Source organism: Monomorium pharaonis, chromosome 1 (genome assembly GCF_013373865.1).
Source record: "Monomorium pharaonis isolate MP-MQ-018 chromosome 1, ASM1337386v2, whole genome shotgun sequence".
NCBI lineage: Eukaryota > Metazoa > Arthropoda > Insecta > Hymenoptera > Formicidae > Monomorium > Monomorium pharaonis.
This window is the reverse complement of record NC_050467.1, coordinates 9,514,243-9,532,437: the sequence shown is the minus strand read 5'-3', so window position 1 is coordinate 9,532,437 and position 18,195 is coordinate 9,514,243. Positions and strand designations below refer to the sequence as shown.

The 18,195-nt window shown below is 34.4% G+C and overlaps 1 protein-coding gene across 5 annotated transcripts in view; it reads right to left on the bottom strand.

Annotated features, from left to right (window-relative positions):
* LOC105836778 (alpha-mannosidase 2) overlaps nucleotides 1-17,624 on the bottom strand; it is a 129,113-nt gene extending 111,489 nt beyond the window's left edge. The window contains exons 1-2 of one of the 5 annotated variants that reach the window (XM_036293546.1): nucleotides 17,091-17,211; nucleotides 15,381-15,574 (exon numbers count right to left, since the gene is read on the bottom strand). Coding sequence is in view for 2 of the 5 variants with exons in the window: in XM_036293554.1 (XP_036149447.1) it covers nucleotides 17,091-17,219 (129 nt within the window). In the remaining 3 variants the exon portion in view is untranslated. Of the gene's footprint in view, nucleotides 1-15,380; nucleotides 15,575-17,090 lie in introns of all 5 variants that reach the window. The other 4 variants (XM_036293548.1, XM_012681055.3, XM_036293554.1 and 1 more) reach the window with 4 other exon arrangements.
* Nucleotides 17,625-18,195: the final 571 nt, after the last annotated feature.

Genomic DNA, 18,195 nt, shown 5'->3' with positions numbered 1-18,195 from the left:
CCCTTTTTTCTCCCTTTGTACCCTCTCCCCTTTCGCACTCACCTCGTTGGTAGAGGTGCCCTAGACATAGTTATTTCTCTGTGTCCAAGTGAACGGTGTTCAAGTGCATCGCTCCCAGTTTGACGTACAATTCGTTTTAGTCGCGTCGATATGATACCGCTGTATTGTGTTTATTTCATCGGGGCGTGCGTGTTTTGACGTTTCGGCCGCGTTGCCTTCGGGGCACGGCTCAGCTGTGTCGGCAACACGTGCGGCGCGTGGACCCGGGGGGGGGGGCTCGCATCACGTGTTCACCCCTTCTCCCCGCGCGAGACTTAGATACCGCGCAGGAAGTCTCGTGTTTCGCGAATACGTGGTGTCTTGCAGGGGTTTTAATTACGACCGCGATACGTTCGGCGACCCGGTATGTTCGGCGGAAACAAGGATCGCAGATTCCGGCCACGGTAGCATACAGCATATGGGGAGGGAATAAAGAACTAAGGGCAAGAACCAATCATATAATGAACACTCATTAATTTTTAAATATGATTGGTCCTTGGCCTTAGTCTTCATCCCCTCCCCATGCGACCGTATGCTACCGGGGCCGCAATCTGCGGTCGCGGGTAGCGTGAGTAGAAGAGGTTTTATTCGGGAGCGATATAACCGGTATGCTCGGACCAAGGCGGGGAAGATCCTCATCCCTATAATCGCGAGAAAGAATGTGTGTGTGGCAAATCCGATCGCGGACAATTAGCCAGTATGCCCGAGCCGAAGCGGAGAGTATCCTCATCCCTGTAATCGTGATACACGGTCGGGTTCTAGGAAGCGCTCGGAGATCGGCGGTCGAAGAGTCCTGACCGAGGCCAAAAAATCTCGGGCCCCTGCTGTCGGTCGTTATTCGAACTCCGGAGACAAGTCTGATATCAAAATAAGTTCAATACTGACTTGCAAAGAATAAGGTGCTTTCCTCCGCGCTCGTCTTCCTTTTACACTCGTCCCAAGTGGCGGCCGAACTGTTCGGAGTAAAAGGAGAATAGAGCGGGCAAAGCGGTAACAAATCACACATTGTTTTAAGGCGATTTCTTTTCGTCGGTATTCGATCTCTTTCAGTGCAGAATCCGCGCGCGCAAGGCTTGGTGCTTATTGTTAGTAGTGCGCGTGCGCGGCCTCTTAGCTGTCGCATGCTCGTTAGTGCAAGCGTATACCGTGTGGTTCGATTAAAATGGATCGCGACGAACATGTCGGATGCGGTGCGAATGTAAAATGGACACCACCAATCAAATTCTATAAATTCATCCTAACCCTAACTCAGTAATCTAATTGGTGATGTCCGTTTTACACTGTGCGCATCTGGAACGCTCCCTACCGTGCGATTACAAGTGCACCGTTACAAAAGAGAAACGACTTTTGTAAAAAGAACAAAAAGAAAGAGAGAGAAAGAAAGAGAGAATAGGGAAAAAATAAGAAGAAAAAATATGTAAAAATAAAAAATAGAAGATAACATTACAACATTATATAATTTATAATTAAAAATGTAATTTAAAGTAATACATAAAATAAGTCATATAGTTCTTTTTCTATATAAAATCATAATTATTATTTTATTTTATAAACTTAATTTTTTTATTTAAAATATAATATAGTATAGTACGTAATTCTAAATTGTTAATAAGAGAAATTAAAAGATGGCGCCGTAGTGTGTAAAGGTGAAATTGTGTGCTCTGAAGTTTTTGATTAAAAAGTGAAAAATGGAGGATAAAGGAGAATTGGGAGATGGATAATCTTGGAGAAGGTGTCAAGGGATACAAGTGAAATTGAAGGGAAGAAGCGGAAGAAAGAAGAGGAGCAGTGAAGGTGTGAAATTTCGGAGTCGGAACGGGTGGCACTCACTTGAACACGGTTCAAATAAATACGGTGCTTTTGTACACAATATCTTGCGTACGGTTTAAATGGCCACGGTGCATTTGGACACTGTGCATTTAAACACAAAAGAAATTTTATTAAAAATGTGCACCAGTTATATGCACACGTAAAATTTGACCACCGGATATTTGCACACAAAAAAATGCCCACCGTTCACTTAGACACGTAAAAGTTGCACACCGTTCACTTGCACATCGCTCACTTGCACACCATTCACTTGCACACCGTTCACTTGCCTACCACTCATTTGCACTCGGAAAGATGCACACCGATCATTTGCACACCGTTCATTTGGACACGGTGCTTTTAGACACCGTTTATTTGCACACCGCTCAGTTGCACACCGTTCAATTGCATACCATTCAATTGCACACCATTTAGGTCGCAAACCCGTATGGTGCAGTGAATGCTTTACATACACACACGCGCGCGCGCGCGGAGGGTGCAAGGGGGCCTTCGGCCCCCCTCCCGCACCCACCCCGTCCAAGTCGCTAACCCATGTACACATTGCAAACGCAGTCATAATGTACGAATATTTAATATGTGTTTGATTGAACGGTGTGCAATTGAACGGTGTGCAACTGAACGGTGTACAATTGAACAGTGTGCAAATGATCAGTGCGCATCTTTCCGTATGCAAATGATCAGTGCGCATCTTTCCGTGTGCAAATGATCGGTGTGCATCTTTTCATGCACTTGATCGGTGCGCATTTCTTGGTGTGCAAGTGAATGGTGCGCAAGTGAGCGGTGTGCAAATAAATAGTGTGCAACTTTTACATGTCCAAGTAAACGGTGGGCATTTTTTCGTGTACAAATATCTGGTAGCCAAATTTTCCGTGTGCATGTAACTGGTGTAAATTTTTAATAAAGTTTCTTTTGTGTCCAAATGCACAGTGTGCAAATGCACCGTGTGCAAATGCACCGTGGTCATTTGAACCGTGCGCAAGATATCGTGTCCAAAAGCACCGTGTCCGAATGCACCGTATCCATTTGAACCGTGTGCAAGTGCACCACTCCCGTCGAAACGAAGATGCAAAGGCAGATAATGGAGCAACGGTTGAGATCAAGGAGAGGGGATAGCGAGAGAGAGCCGGTGGAGATAGTGAAGACGGTAATGGCGAAAAAATGGAGTAGAATTGTGATGCAAGATATCGATATATCGGAGCGGTGGCCAATGGCAAGAGAGATGGACAGTCGATGAAAGAATAGAAAGGAAAGATAGAAATGTTGGAGATAGTGGACAGAGAGAACGAAGCAACGACAGGAGTTGGTAATACAGTCGAGGCCAATGGTAAAAGAGATTGACAGGCAATTGGTTGACGTGGCGGCAAAAGAAGTTGGCAGTATTGTGAAAGGAAACGACGGTAGCGTGGTTTGTGAACGCAGTGTTTATTTGCACGTGGTTCGCCGGTAAAGGCAGAAATTAAAAGAAATGAGAAAAAGTGAGAGGAGAAATGGAGGAATGAAAGTAAATAAGGAAAGAAGTGAAGGAGGTGAGAAGGGAACTGAGAGGTTTAATTGAGGTATCGGAGAATCTGAAAGAAATAAGAAGAGAGATAAAAAGGCTGAGAGAGGTGACGAAGGAGACGGCAGGCTTGATGAGAGGAAGAAGAATGGAGGAGTTCGGAAGAGACGTAGGAGGGAGAAGAAAAAGAGCAGAGGATGCACCGGAGACAGGGAAAGGTATGAAGGAGGCTGAAGAAAAACGGACGGAGGAGTCGGAGGAGGAGTACGGAGACAGGAGAGTGAAGGGAGAGTATGGCAGGAGAAGGGCAACAGCATCGGAGGAAAGGAGTGTTGGGGGTACGGTGGGAAGAGGAAGGAGGACGCAAGAGAGGAGTGCGAAAGTGAACAGAAAGGAGAGGGAGGGGAGAGTCAAAGGGCAGAAAGAGATGTCAAAAGGAGCGCAGAGCGGAGAGAGATGGGAGAGAATGGAGAAGGAAAAAAGACAAAGCTTTGAAAGAACAGGCAAGAATGACAGGGGAGATGTGAGAAAGAAGAGGCAAAGGAGAGAAAAAGAATGAGGGGATACAACAGAGCGGGAGGATGGAAGAGGCGAGACATGAGGCAGAAGGAGAAGAACGGCAGGAAGAGGCAGACAGAGAAGGTACTGGAAAAGGAGGAAAGAGAAAGAAAGGAGAGAGGAACGATGATACTTGGCAAACAGGGAGGAGTACAGCCGGCAGTAGGAGAGAAGGAGATGAGAGAGTATGAGGGGGAGTGACGGGGATAGTGTATGAAGAGAGAAGGAAGAGGACGAAGAGGGAATGGTGGTGAGATGTAAGGCTACCCAATGGCCAAGTCGTGTAGGGAAAATATCAAGGATTTTGTATAACAGGGTTATGTATAATATGATAATGTTGTACATGGTTATATGTAAGGAGTGGAGCAGTTGTAAGAAGTTTGATGCACCCCAAAAAACACCCCGCCGACTTCAAAAGAAAGTGCGGAATAAACTATTATATATAATTCTAAATTTTTTAATAACTTATTATTCCATTTAAATATTAATATCTTAAAAATATTAACCCTCTGACTGCACACTATCAAAAAGTTACATTCACTGCACACGTGGGTATACGACACTCGGGAAATTGACGATTTATATTTCGGGCAAAAATTGACGAATTTCAATCCATTTTTTTATCCTAAAAAAAATTTCTCAGAATTGTGATAAAATAGGTTAGAAAGTCGTATGTATAAACTGGAAAAGAATATATTATATAGACAGACAATAAATAAAAAAATTTTGCATAAAAATTTTTTTTAACGGCTGCATTTTGTAGAAAAAAAAATACTTCAAAATGTGATAATTGAAAAGCTAAAGAGTTATATTTTAAGAATCTTATCAATTTTTTAATTTGTACCAAAAAGTATTTTTTTTTAAGATATGAATATTCACTATTTTTCGATCTGACGGTTAATACCGTAAAATCGAAATCAAAATATTCGTGAATAAAACGGCAACAATTATTGTTTTCATTATTATTTATTGTTTATTTAACTCAAATATAAAGAAACGAAAGTTCAATTATCCACTCTTCCGTGTATTCACTTCTCTAGAAACATACACAGAAATAAGGGAATATTTTTGTTAAATCAAAAAAATTCACTTGAACAAAGATTTATTTCAAAATTTTACATAATTTAACCAAGAAAATAATATTCTTGTTACTTAAGAAGAATTTTCTTGAAGGCAAAAGAAAAAATATCGGATAAAGATACTACATCCCAGATAACACAGTGTCTTCTTAAAGAATTCATAAAGTAATCTTCCTTTCTGAACAGTAATTCCTGAGGATATCATAGAAAAATACTTCAAGAATAACGTAGAAAGTTACATGCACCATGATTCGAATTCCTCAGGACTTCTTAAAGTATTCATATAGAATTATTTGTTAGAATTCCTCAGAACTTCTTAAAGTATTCATACAGAATTACTTGTTGGAATTCCTCAGAACTTCTTGAAATATTCATTAGGACTTCCCCAAGTAGATATCTCAAACGGAATTAAAAAATTTATTTGCAAGATTTCTGATAAATGTTCCAATTTTTATAATATTGGAACGTTTTTCAGAAAAATTTAAAAAATAAAAAATTCTGATTAATTTTGTAAGAGGAAGAAGATTATACCATGTTTCAGTTAAGCCATAATCGTACCTGTTAAAACATGTTTAATTTCTGTACCTGAAAAAACAGTCACTATCCAAGTGTTAACCATCGCCAACGTTGCTTGACTTCGAAGACCGTACGCATCCTAATGCCCCGTGATGATCCATGAACACTTCTTGTTTATGCATACATATTTGTTAATATATTGTTTTGTTAATTATATATAGCGCATTTCGTGTATAAAAGTATAAATTAGCATTTATTAAGCGATATAGACTTGATTAGGTGGTACGACTGTGAGCGGACGCATGGTGTGTACGTGCGAATAATTTTATTGTAATTGAAAGAATATAGATAAGATAGAGGCGATATTTAGTGTCAGGAGGATAGCGAGATAGTCGAGTGCAAAGGGTAATTGGAGGAAGCATCCAGAGATAAGGAGTTATAATAGTAGATAGAGGAAATCAGACGGATAGGTTAGGAGGTTAAGAATCACGGGTCGGAAAGTGCAGGAAAATGCCCAGGGAGATAAGAGAGAGAAAAATAAAAGGTAAGAGTATAGAGGAAAGACAGAGGAAATTGATGATGGATGGTAGGAAACAGGGTAAAAGGGTGAGTTTCAAAGAACAAGAAGAGGTAGGCAAAGAGAATTTGGATAGGGACGGATTAACTAAATTAAGGAAAAAAGTTAAAGCAATAGCCTTAGAAGTGAAAGAATTTAAGGACGAGATAAGGCAGGAATTGAAAGTTTTAAAGGTAGAGCAGGAATTATAGGAGAAAAAAATGAAAAAATTAGAGGTTAAATGCATAGGGGTGGAAAAAGATATCATAGAGTTAGGAGAAATAGTAAAGAGAGGGGAAGTAGAAGGAGGGAGGGCTAGTAGGACAGAAGATAGCGACAGCATAGGAAGTGTTGCAGTAGGAAGAAGGAGAAGTGAGAGTAGAGAAAGCAGATACAGTAGAGCGAGCTTGGGATATAGCTTTGAAAATAGTAGCGGAGGACTAAGTGACAGAGAGGTAGGAAAATTAACGAAATGGGTTGAGGATAGGGAAAAAGAGGAGAGGAGAAAGAACATAGTAATTAGAGGTCTAAGAAAAGAAGATTTAAATAGGATACAAGGGAGATGGATAGAGGAGATGATTAGAGAAAAGCTAAAATTAAAAATTAGGGTGACAAAGTGGTAGATAAGCGGGTCGGTGATAATAAAAAGTCTTGAAACCAAGGAAATGAAAAGGGATATTATGTGTAACAAGAACAAACGTAGGGAAGAACGGTTATTTATTAAACAGGATCTGACATGGGAAGAGAGGAATACGCAAAGAGATATCGCAAGGTGGGTTAAAGAGGAGAAGGACAGAGGTAGGATTGTAAAGATAGGAATAGGCAGGGTAAAGATAAATGGAATATGGCTTAAGTGGGAGAATGTAATGTCAGATAGGAGAATAGATTTGCCCAGAAGGAAGTTAGGAGAAGGGGAAGTTACAGATGATTTAAACTTAGGTAGAGATGATACTGGTGTTGGTGCGGATAAAAATAAAGAGGAGGTGAAAATGAAGGTAAAAGTTAGTGTAGGAGATAAGGAAAACTAAGAAAGGGCCAAGAAAAGATGAAAACAAAAAATAATAGTAAAAGTAAATTTATAGTTAATGGTAAAGGTAATGGTAAATATAATAAAATATGTAAGAAGAAATGTAAGAGTAAGGATAGTAATAATGTAAAACATAGGACTCACTTGGATAGAAATATAATATTTTGAAACGTAGCGGGTTTAGGCAGACAGGACAGGGATTTTTGGAAATTTGTTAAAGAATATGATTACATAGGTCTAATTGAAACTTGGGTAGAGGAAAAGGGTTGGAATAATATAAAGGATATGCTTCCTGGATCACATACCTGGAAATGTTGTTTCGCGGAGAGGAGTAAAAAAAGAGGTAGAGCTAAAGGAAGATTCATAATAGGAAAAAAAAGTAGGAGAGAGATGATAGGAAATCGATAGATTGGAGATAGGTGGATAGCTACTAAGATAGAGAAAGCATTTGGAGAAAAAAGCATGTGGATAATAACAGTATATAATCAAGGCAACTGGGAAGATATAAAAAGTATAATAGCAGAGATAATAGAAAAGAATAGGAGTGATGTAATTTTAATAGGTGGAGATTTTAATATAAGAATCGGAGAGATAAGTATAGAAGAAGAGGCTTTAGAGTTAGATAGAAAAAGTAAAGATAAGACAATGGGTAATAATGAAAGAGATCTCGTAGAGTTTATAAATGACATAAGTGGCTATATATTGAACGGAGCGTTTGAAGGCGATAGGGAAGGAGAATATACTTACATTGGCGCTAGAGGTAATACGGTTATAGATTATGTAATTGCATGTGAAAATTGTATTGATAGGATAATGAGTTTTAGAGTAGTGGATAGAGTGGACTCGGATCACATGTCTCTGACAGTGAAGATGGACTCAGAAGAGGAACTGATGGAGAAGGATCTACAAGATATAAGAGAAAGGAGGACAAAAACTCTATTGGAGTTGGAATCGAGACACCTATACGAGGAAAAAACTGAGGTAGCAGAATGGAAAATTTGGAAAATGACTCAGCGGAAGAAATCTATAAAAAATTAAAAGAGACGATTCTGGAGGCGATGGTGAAAAAAAAAATAAGATGGAAGAAAAGGAAAATAGGACATAAGGAAGGGTGGAACCAAAGCTGTTTCAGGGAAAAGAGAAAAGTTCACAGAGCTCTGTAAAGCTGGAAGAAAGGTAAAATTACGAGGGAAGTTTACCTGGAGTGCAAGAAAAATTTAAAAGAGTTCCTGGATAACAGATATGCTATTTGGAAAAAAGAAGAAGAACTGGAGCTGAGAAACCTGAGGAATGCAACTGAGATATGGAAGTATATAAACAAAAGAAAAGGAAGGAGAAAGAAGATAAAAAATAGTATAAGAAAGAGAGAATGGGAAAGGCATTTCAAGAATTTGTTGGAGGGCTCGGACAGAAGAGGAAATGAAGTTACTCCTGAAGAGGATGAGATAGAGGAAGGAAATAAGAAAGAGGTGGGGGTGCTGATCAACGAAGAGTTAATTGGAAGAGCAATTGACAAACTGAAAAATAAGAAGGCACCAGGATTAGATGGAATTCCTAGGGAGGCATGGAAATACGGAGATGCTGCTATTAGGAAAGGGCTGACGGTATTAATAAAGAAGATCTGGCTAGGAGATAATATCCCAGAAGATTGGAAGATAAGTGTGATTCTACCTTTATATAAAAAGGGAGATCAGGAAAAAACGGAAAATTATAGGGATATTTCCCTACTCTGTTTTGCTTATAAGATTTACGCAACGCTCTTAAGAGCGCCCTGGAGGAGGAATCAATGGAGCTGAAGGCGCTGCCGAAGAGTCAAGGTGGTTTTAGGGAAGGAAGAGGAACGATGGAGAACATCTTTATTTTGAATCATGTGGTACAAAGAGAGAAACTAAAGGAGAATAAGAAGGTGTTCGCTTTATTCGTGGACTTGAAAGCGGCTTTCGATAATATAAAAAAAGAAAAATTATGGCACATCCTAGAAGAAATTGGTATAAAAAAGCAAACAACTAGAAGACTGAAGAAGGTTTATAAAGAGACGAAGGCGGTAGTAAAGACAGAAGATGGAGTGACGAAGGAATTCTACACGTGCAAAAGAGTTAGACAGAGATGTGTGATAAGTCCACTACTTTTTGACTTATACATCGCAGACATTGACAAGTATATGAGTAAAAGAGGAATAGGTGGTATTAAACTAGGAAATGATAGGATATGGTCGTTAGCGTATGCGGATGACATGGTTTTATTAGCGAAAAATAGAGTAGGATTAATGGAGATGATGGATACGCTTAAAAGATTTCTAAAAGAGAAAGGTTTAAAACTTAATATAGATAAAACAAAGGTCATGATATTTAACAGAAATGGAAAAGAAAAGATTGGTAAATGGTTATGGGAAAGTAGGGAATTAGAAGAGGTTAGTTCGTTTAAATACTTAAGTTTCGTGTTTAATAGAAAGGGAGATGATAGAAATCATATAAACTTGAGTATTAAGGGTAGACTGGCCGCGAATAGGGTATGGGGTTTAGGAGAATGAATTTGTAATAACGATTTTAGTAGGAGATGGATGTTATTTTGTTACTTGATTAAAAGCGTTATGTCTTACGGGGTAGAAATTTGGGGTTGGGAAGAAAAGAATGAATTAGAAAAGGTAATGTTAGATTATGTAAGATGGGTTTTCAACATAGATTTTTACACGCCAAGGTATATTATGATGTTAGAGCTAGGCTTAGATAAATTAAGAATTAAATGAGATATAAGAGCTAGAAGGTTTGAGGAAAAAATTAAAGCTATGGAGGATTACCAATGGGTTAAACTTTGTTGGAATGAGAAAAGGAAATTTGGTTGGAAGGATCTATATGGGAAAGAGAGAGAAAGATATTATAACAGGAATGGATTGAGTTCGCAGGCTTTAGAGGGTTTAGATGGAGATGCAGCTAGGAGAATTGGCAAGGAGTTAGAAGTTAGAGATAAAGATGTACAGGTACAGGAATTGGAAAGTAAATTAAGTAAGGCAAGATATAATAAGAAGTATGCGGTAATTCTGGATAAGAAAATACGGAAGCCAAAGTATTTAAGTAGAAAATGCGTAGACAGCGGTAGGAATGGTATAGGAATAAGATTGTTAGCTAGATTTAGATGCGGCAATATGGAAGAAGATAATAAATACTGGGTAAGTGAGGTAGATAGAGAATGCGTATTTTGTTGCAAAGGTAAAGATAATTTAAATCACTTTGTGGAAGAGTGTGAGATTACAAGGCCATGGTTTGTAACCTTAGGCAGAAATAAGAAAGAAAAAATAGATAAGCTACTATGTGATGATTTCGATGATGTAAAAAAGGTGTTGTTAAAATTTTGGTATGAGAAGAAAAAAGTATTTAAAGCGTGTAAAGAAAAGAATAGATAATGTAGTAGGTAAGGAATTCTGTATAAATAAATTAAGGAAATAGTCTGTATGTAACCAACTGTGATTAAACCGTGATGATAGGGTAAGAGTATAAATTTTAATAAGTTAGATGTTAGGATTCATGCATGGACGGATAAAAGACGAATGAGGTAGAATTATCATGTAAACCAAGTCCCCTTCTTGGCATGTAATTGCTGAAATAAATATATATATTAAGCGATATATAATTATAAAAATGTAATTGAAATCATCCAAACACTCGAGTAATTTCTGATGAATACTCAAAGTATTCCAAATAATAAATCGCGAGGTATTCATTGCAATGAACTCTTAAGGAATACTTCAATGTGAGCTCATTGTGGCTAATTCCTCAAGAATTCTTTATGTATTTATTTTTCTACTTCTCCAAGTATTCACTAAAATGACTTCTTTAGAAATTTCTGTTCATCTATGTCATCTGGGATGTTTAAATCAAAGATTATAATTTTTTTAGACTAAAATTATCAAAACAATGATATCATATTTTTAAAATAATACTTATAGTATTGAAATAAGATTATAATATTTTGAAATTCAAGATTTTCAAATTCTTCTAAGAAGATTATATAGGGTGTTACAAAAGCATCGGATTTGCTTAACACCATGCGATAGAGAATGAAAATCTAAGATGAAATGTCTAATACTATTTTTCGATGCGGTAAATAGTTTCGCCTTAATTCATCATTGTAATAAGTCAATAAACGCGGAGGTACAAGAGAAAGTCAGTGATGGAGAATGCGTGAAGTTGACTCCTTGTTATTAAAAATGTAAAAGTGCTTCTAATGCTAATAATTATCAATAAAATTCTTTAGAAGGCTACCAAAATTTTCAATAGAACTGTCGGTTACCGAGAAATATTTTCATTTTGACGAGACTTAGAAAATTTTCGAATTTGTATCTTCAACTAAAGAAATTTTTTATTCCGCAGCTTACAGCTTTGAGTGCTAATATTTATCAATAATTATTAGCATTAGAAGCATTTTTTAATTTTTAATAACAAGGAGTCAACTTCACTCATTCTCTGTCACTGACTTTCTCTTGTACCTCCGCGCTTATTGACTTATTACAATGATGAATTAAGGCGAAACCATTTACCGTATCACAAAATAGTATTAGACATTTTTTCTTAGATTTTCATTCTCTATCGCATGGTGCTAAGCAAATCCGATGCTTTTGTAACACCCTGTATATTGTTGCTTACATATAAAACAAGGATCGCGTTAATTTGAATACATAAGTTTCAATTTCAGAGTAAGTTTGTTTCCGTGTACAAAAATTAATTTGTCATACACGAAAATACACTTCACTAATGTTTTTTTACTTGGTTTATTTCAAAAAAGTAATTTATAGTTGAATGCAATTACTTTTACTTACATTTCAAATTTCCGCTCTGCACAATTTTGTAACGTTCGCTGCACACTGGGTGTATCACACCCAGAATTGAACTTCCATTCACGCTGCTGCAAGCACTAAGCGAGTAATGATCGGATCAAGCACGCATAAGATAAAAGGGACACCTAACTTTTTTCTCGCCGATGTTCCATCTCCTCACTACTTCTCGTTATAAAATGGCACATGTTTGAAAATCGGCCTGGGTGTGGCTAACCCAGTGTGCAGTGAGAGGGTTAATATCTTTTTTTCTAAAAGTTACAAATGTTGCTGAATCATTTCATGAGTTAAAGAGGAATTCTTTGTAAGTTTAAGAAGAAATTGTTTATAATAAAAAAAAGTATAATGTTTAACAAAGAATTATTTGTTTCCTTTGTTTCAAAATTAAAAATAAAGTTTTAAATATTATAAAAGTCATAAAACAGATTTTTATTTATTATTATATTAAAATATTAATTTCAGAGAGACAGAGAAAGAGAGTGAAAGGAAAAAAAGAAAAATATTGGATAATAATAAAATAGGAAATAACATTACAAAATTATATAAGTATGTTTGATAAGAAAGTTAAGATTGCCGTTAAAGAAGAGAGGAAGATAAAGGAAACGCTAATAAAGAAAGAGTTCTAATAAAAGGGAGTTGACTGTTTGTGTGACAGTTTGTTAAAATGTATGTTTGTAAAAAATTATATGTGAGTGCGTGCATGTGTAGCATAAAGATGCCATCTTAAGTCCACCTTTAAATTTCAATGTCTAACCAATACTATCTTTTAGTTAATCTATCTATACCACCCGATTAAGATTTTCAACTTGATTGGACAACAGCTTCATAAAAGATAATAAAATTTAAGCAAAACAAAAATCTAATCAAAATTTTCTTCTAAAAATAACTTTTCTTCTAAAAAAAACTATAAAAAATTTTGATTTGTTAAATAAAAAAACCAAATTTGAAAACAGACCTAAAAACTATAAAATAAATTTAAACAATTTTTATCGAGATCTCTTGATGTTTTCAATAAAAATTAGTTACCAGAATTTAAAAAAAAATCGTGGCTTATGAGTGTAAACGGGTTAATAAAACAAAAATTTAAAAACGGAAAGATAGGAGAAAGACTGAAAGAGAAAAAGAGAGACGGAGATAGAGAAAAACAAAAGAGAAAACTGAGGTTTATAAAATTATAATATTGGATTATAATATTAGGACAGACATAGATAGGAAAAAATGAAAAGAGAGACAGAAAGACGCTTTATTTATAAGAGAAAAAAGAGGGAGAGAAAAAAAGAAAGAGAGAGAGAGAGAGAGATGAATTGAGAGAAACAAAAAAGAGGATACAATAATAAATAATAATATTGTATAATAATGTCCATATATGTATTTATGTATGTTTGTATAATGTGTATGTGTATTTTAATATTATTATTTAAAGAAGAAGAAATAATATTGATATTTAAACCTAAAAAAGAAGTAAAGAACAGTCAATGTTAAATGAAGAAAAAGAGAGGAAGAAAGACACTTTGTTTGAAGTTAAAGAATAAATAAAATAAAAATAAAAAGTTGAGCAAGGAAAGAGAGAGAGATAAAAAGTGAAAAACAAAGAGATAGAGAGAAGAAAACCGATAAAAAAAGATTGCACAGTAAGCAAGACATTAACATAATATTATTACAATGAAGTAATTTTATAGTATTATACATTTCTAAAAATGTATTTTTTACAAACATTTAACAATTTGGTAAAAAACGAGCAATAATTGAGGTAAATTTCGATAAGATTATAATAATTTATTCTTACTTTATGAACGCAATAATTTATTGAGAATAATATGAATATACTGCAAACAGTTTCGGACTAACTTGTCCTTCTTCAGCGCAAGAAAACAATGGTGATAGTTTTACATGTTTTAAAGTTACAATTAGATATAAACGTAATATAAGTAGATATAAACATATTAAATTAAACCTATTTTTTTCTCCTTCTCACGTGTGTCAAGTTAATAGTTTCGTCTTGAGATAAAATATTATACATTGATACATTCCTACTTTAGTTATAACGGTGTCCGATTCTTGAGATTTTTCATGTTATGATACATATTAAAAAACAAAAAAACGGAATCAATCTCATGAAAGATACAGAACTTTTAAATAAAATATATTTCAATACCCTCGAAACCCTAAACAAAAAATAATAAAATAACAGCAGTCTATAGACAATTGTTTTTGTTTGTCTGTCCTGTGAAGTTGAGCAAGAGAGTTTGCGTTACTATATAGGAATAAGCGCTAAACAGAAATTGTATATCAGCCGTTGTTTGTAATTGACATAAGTAATACGCACATCAGTATTTTATGAAGTACTTAAAATTCAAAGGAGACCCTATGGCAAACCATAAAACTGACTCATTCTGTCTGTACATTAATTACACATAAGTTAGTTTATAGTGAATATCTTTAATACCATTAATTGATATTAATTAAGATAACATTCCAAATTGCGTTTCGTACCATTGATACAGGAAACAAAATAATCGATGTCTTACACAATATAAAGAATGAAAATTGGATAGCACGCGTTCTGGCATGACAACGACGAATAGGCTCCAACATTGCTTGGAAACTTGTTGACAATCAATGAAAAATTTCAAGAACCGGACACCGTTATAATTAAAGTAGGAATGTATAATATTTTATCTCGAGACGAAACCATTAACTTGACACACATGAGGAGGAAAAAAAAAGTTTAATTTAATATGTATATATCTACTTATATTACGTGTATATCTAATTAGTAACTTTAAAACGTGTAAAACTATCATCATTGTTTTCTTGCGCTGAAGAAGGACAAGTTAGTCCAAAACTATTCACAGTATATTCATATTATTCTCAATAAATTATAGCATTCATAAAGTGAGAATAAATTATTATAATCTTATCGAAATTCACCTCAATTATTGCTCGTTTTTTACCGAATTGTTAAATGTTTATCTTTACATATAGCAAACTAAAAATTAATATGTATTTTTTAATCTTTTATATAATGTTATTATTTAAAACATTTAAAAAAGAAAAAAGAGAATAAAATCTATAGTCTCATCTATCAAAATGTTGTCATTGATTTTCAGCAACTCTAATTAGTAGTCTTACTGCAATAACTTTATGTGAGACTGTCATCACAAAGTTAGCAAAAAAATAATTTGTATAAATGGTTATCTATATAATTATTATTGCAATTTATTTTCATAAAGTAAAAAGCTAAATAGCGCGTGTCTGTAATGTTCTAGTTATGCAAAAAAATCATATATTCCATTTAAAAAATGGTGATACCTTTCATATGACTTTACAATATAAAATTTTTTCAAAAATTAATTTTACTATTATTTGTTTTTCTTCAAACCATACAACTTATCTGAAACGTTTTTCGCAATGATAATATCAAGATTTTTCATTCATCAGAGACTCACATTTTTCTGGATTGGTGCACTTGGACAAAGATACAATTGGTATCACATTTGTCTGAATCACATTCATCTGAATTTGTTACATTCTTCTGAACAAAGAATCTTGTGAGTGCAAAGTCGGTCAAGTTCCTTTAATTCTTCAATCAGCCAAAGACAGAAACTTTGTCAAAAGTGCGTTACTATACCTAAGAGGTTTCCTTGATAAAGGAGGCATTAAGCATATAACTATCATGCCCATAACATCAAACTTATTTTTATTGAATAAATAGGTAAAAATTGTGTGCATCCAAACTTTTGGACCTGTACTGTATACACAAAAGTTGTGATGGTTTATTTGAGAAACCACTTTCAATTGTGCTAATCTCATTATTAATACATGCAACTCTATTATAATAATTCTCATAATAAACAAAGATTAGTTTAGAAAAGGCTAAGTTTTAGTGCACTCATCAAAATATTTTGTCAAATACGTAAGAATTACATACAGAAGCATTGCTATCAAAATTGACACTTTTGTTCATTGCACACATTTAAAAATTTTAATAAATACACATGCAAATAGATACTGTACACATTTTAAAATGTAAATAGAAAGTAAAACTAATTGTTTTTTTTTTTTTCATAATATACATTGTTTAAAAAACATTGCGTTTTTTCAAAATTTTATTTTTTTCAAAAATGTATTTAATATCTACATTTTGATTACAAGATTATTTTCCAAAATTTTTTATTTGTTTTTTAGATAATAAATTTAAACTATCACTTTTTATTTTAATTACAAATAATATAAAATTGACTATATAGTTATGTAATTACAATTTGCAAATAACTTCTTTAAAGTAAGCATTTTAATACATTTTATACATATTAACATGACCATACATTCTTATTGGTTGTTACTGCAGATCATACATTTTTACAAAGTTGGATACTATGTCAAGGATTATCAAGGATTATTATAAAAATTTTTTGTATTTTAAAAAATTATTTTTTATTTTGTTTTTTAATTTTTTCTCATTTTTGGTAAAATTTTCAAATTAAGATTATTGTCACTTGTTATCTATTTCTTGATGAATCTAAGGAATTCATTGATTTGTTTTCTAATCAACAAAACAAATTTGGGCATCTTTAATAATTTGTACAAAATCTTCTGATGGATAATAATGGATATTGAAATTGTACTTAATCCCTGAATACTTGTGATAAAATATATTTGAGATATTTAATGGTAATCACACTTTGGATTTGAAACAAGTTAATTACCATAGAATATGTCACACTCCACTAACATTTTTGGGGTTTTATTATAATTACTTTGCATTTTTTTATTTTTGAATAGTGATAATACATTATTAAAGGGTTTAAAAATATGTTCTGGTAATTAAAATAGTAAAAATAAGCAAATATAAATCAAATTTAGCGTTAAATCTAAAGTTTTACAGGGCGTAAGTTATACTTAAAAATTTTTTGAGGTGCTGTGCACCCCACTGTGACCACAGTGGGTTATCAACTTATATGGATAAATTAAAAATAATTTATATGTAAAACTTTATATAAATATTATATATTTTTGTCTGTTAAAGCTATCAAAAAATAAAAAATGATTTACTAAAAAATTGGGAAGAAGACTAATATTAAGCCTTATTCTTAAGAATATTCTTTTTATAAATACATTTGTCGCCTCCATCCAAAAGTGATATCACTGAAACTTACATTGCTCATGGAAAGCTTATGACTTTGTCCAGGTGGTAGAAGCGTCAGATCCATCATTAGATAGATCATCACGCAGCAGGCGAGGATCAAACCCACTCCGAAAATAGCCATAGTCCTTCTAGTCCTCATAGTTACAAATACTCTCTGCACGGAATTTGAGGTTAAGTTTCACAACAATCGAAGACCGAATCCAGTAGTTTAGACTGGTTCAGTTGACAGTTCAATGTTAATGGAAAAGATAAACCCATTTGACCTTAACCTAATTTATTCATCGTGTTATGAAGGAATTACATGTTAAGAATGGAATCAACAAAGTCCATATTATTAAATCGTCCGATGCTTTAAACTTGATAGCAAGATTGTAACTTTTGATTTTCATAAATTCAACTTGCCACTTCAAATGTGCCACTTTAAATTTGCCACTTCACAGTCAAAGGATTTTTGAGGATTTGTTTATTAACCAACGTATCATTCGATAGCTATTTTACTGTAGATAGGGGTGCGTTCCAAAATGCGGGTGATCTACAATGGATGTTTTGTAACTTTGGGTCTGTTCGCGTCACATGCTCCTATTCACCCCAACGCACTCCAATACGTTGATTCCGATGACGCCAACCTATTAGAATGCGTTGGAGTGAGTAGGAGCATGTCGGAGCATGGCGACGCGAACAAACCAATAGAATGGCCTCAGATGTAGTACCTCTCACTCTAAAGCAGGCGCGCGCTTGCCCATCGCAATGCTCACTCCATTCTATGGCCGGTATTCATAATCGAATCTTATTTAAAGATCGTCTCAAGCAATGTCTTAAGATGCTAATACGGCTCTGTGATTGGCTGATGGCATCTTAAGACAGTACTTAAGATGATCTTAAATATAAGATCCAACTATGAATACCGGCCTATGGCCGGTATTCATCGGGTCTTATATTTAAGATCATCTTAAGTACTGTCTTAAGATGCCATCAACCAATCACAGAGCCGTATTAGCATTAAGACATTGCTTGAGACGATCTTGAAATAAGATTTGACTATGAATACCGGCCTATATGTCGATGGTGACGCGAACAAACCATTTGTAAGTCGTGTTGTAAGAAATCTAGCCAAT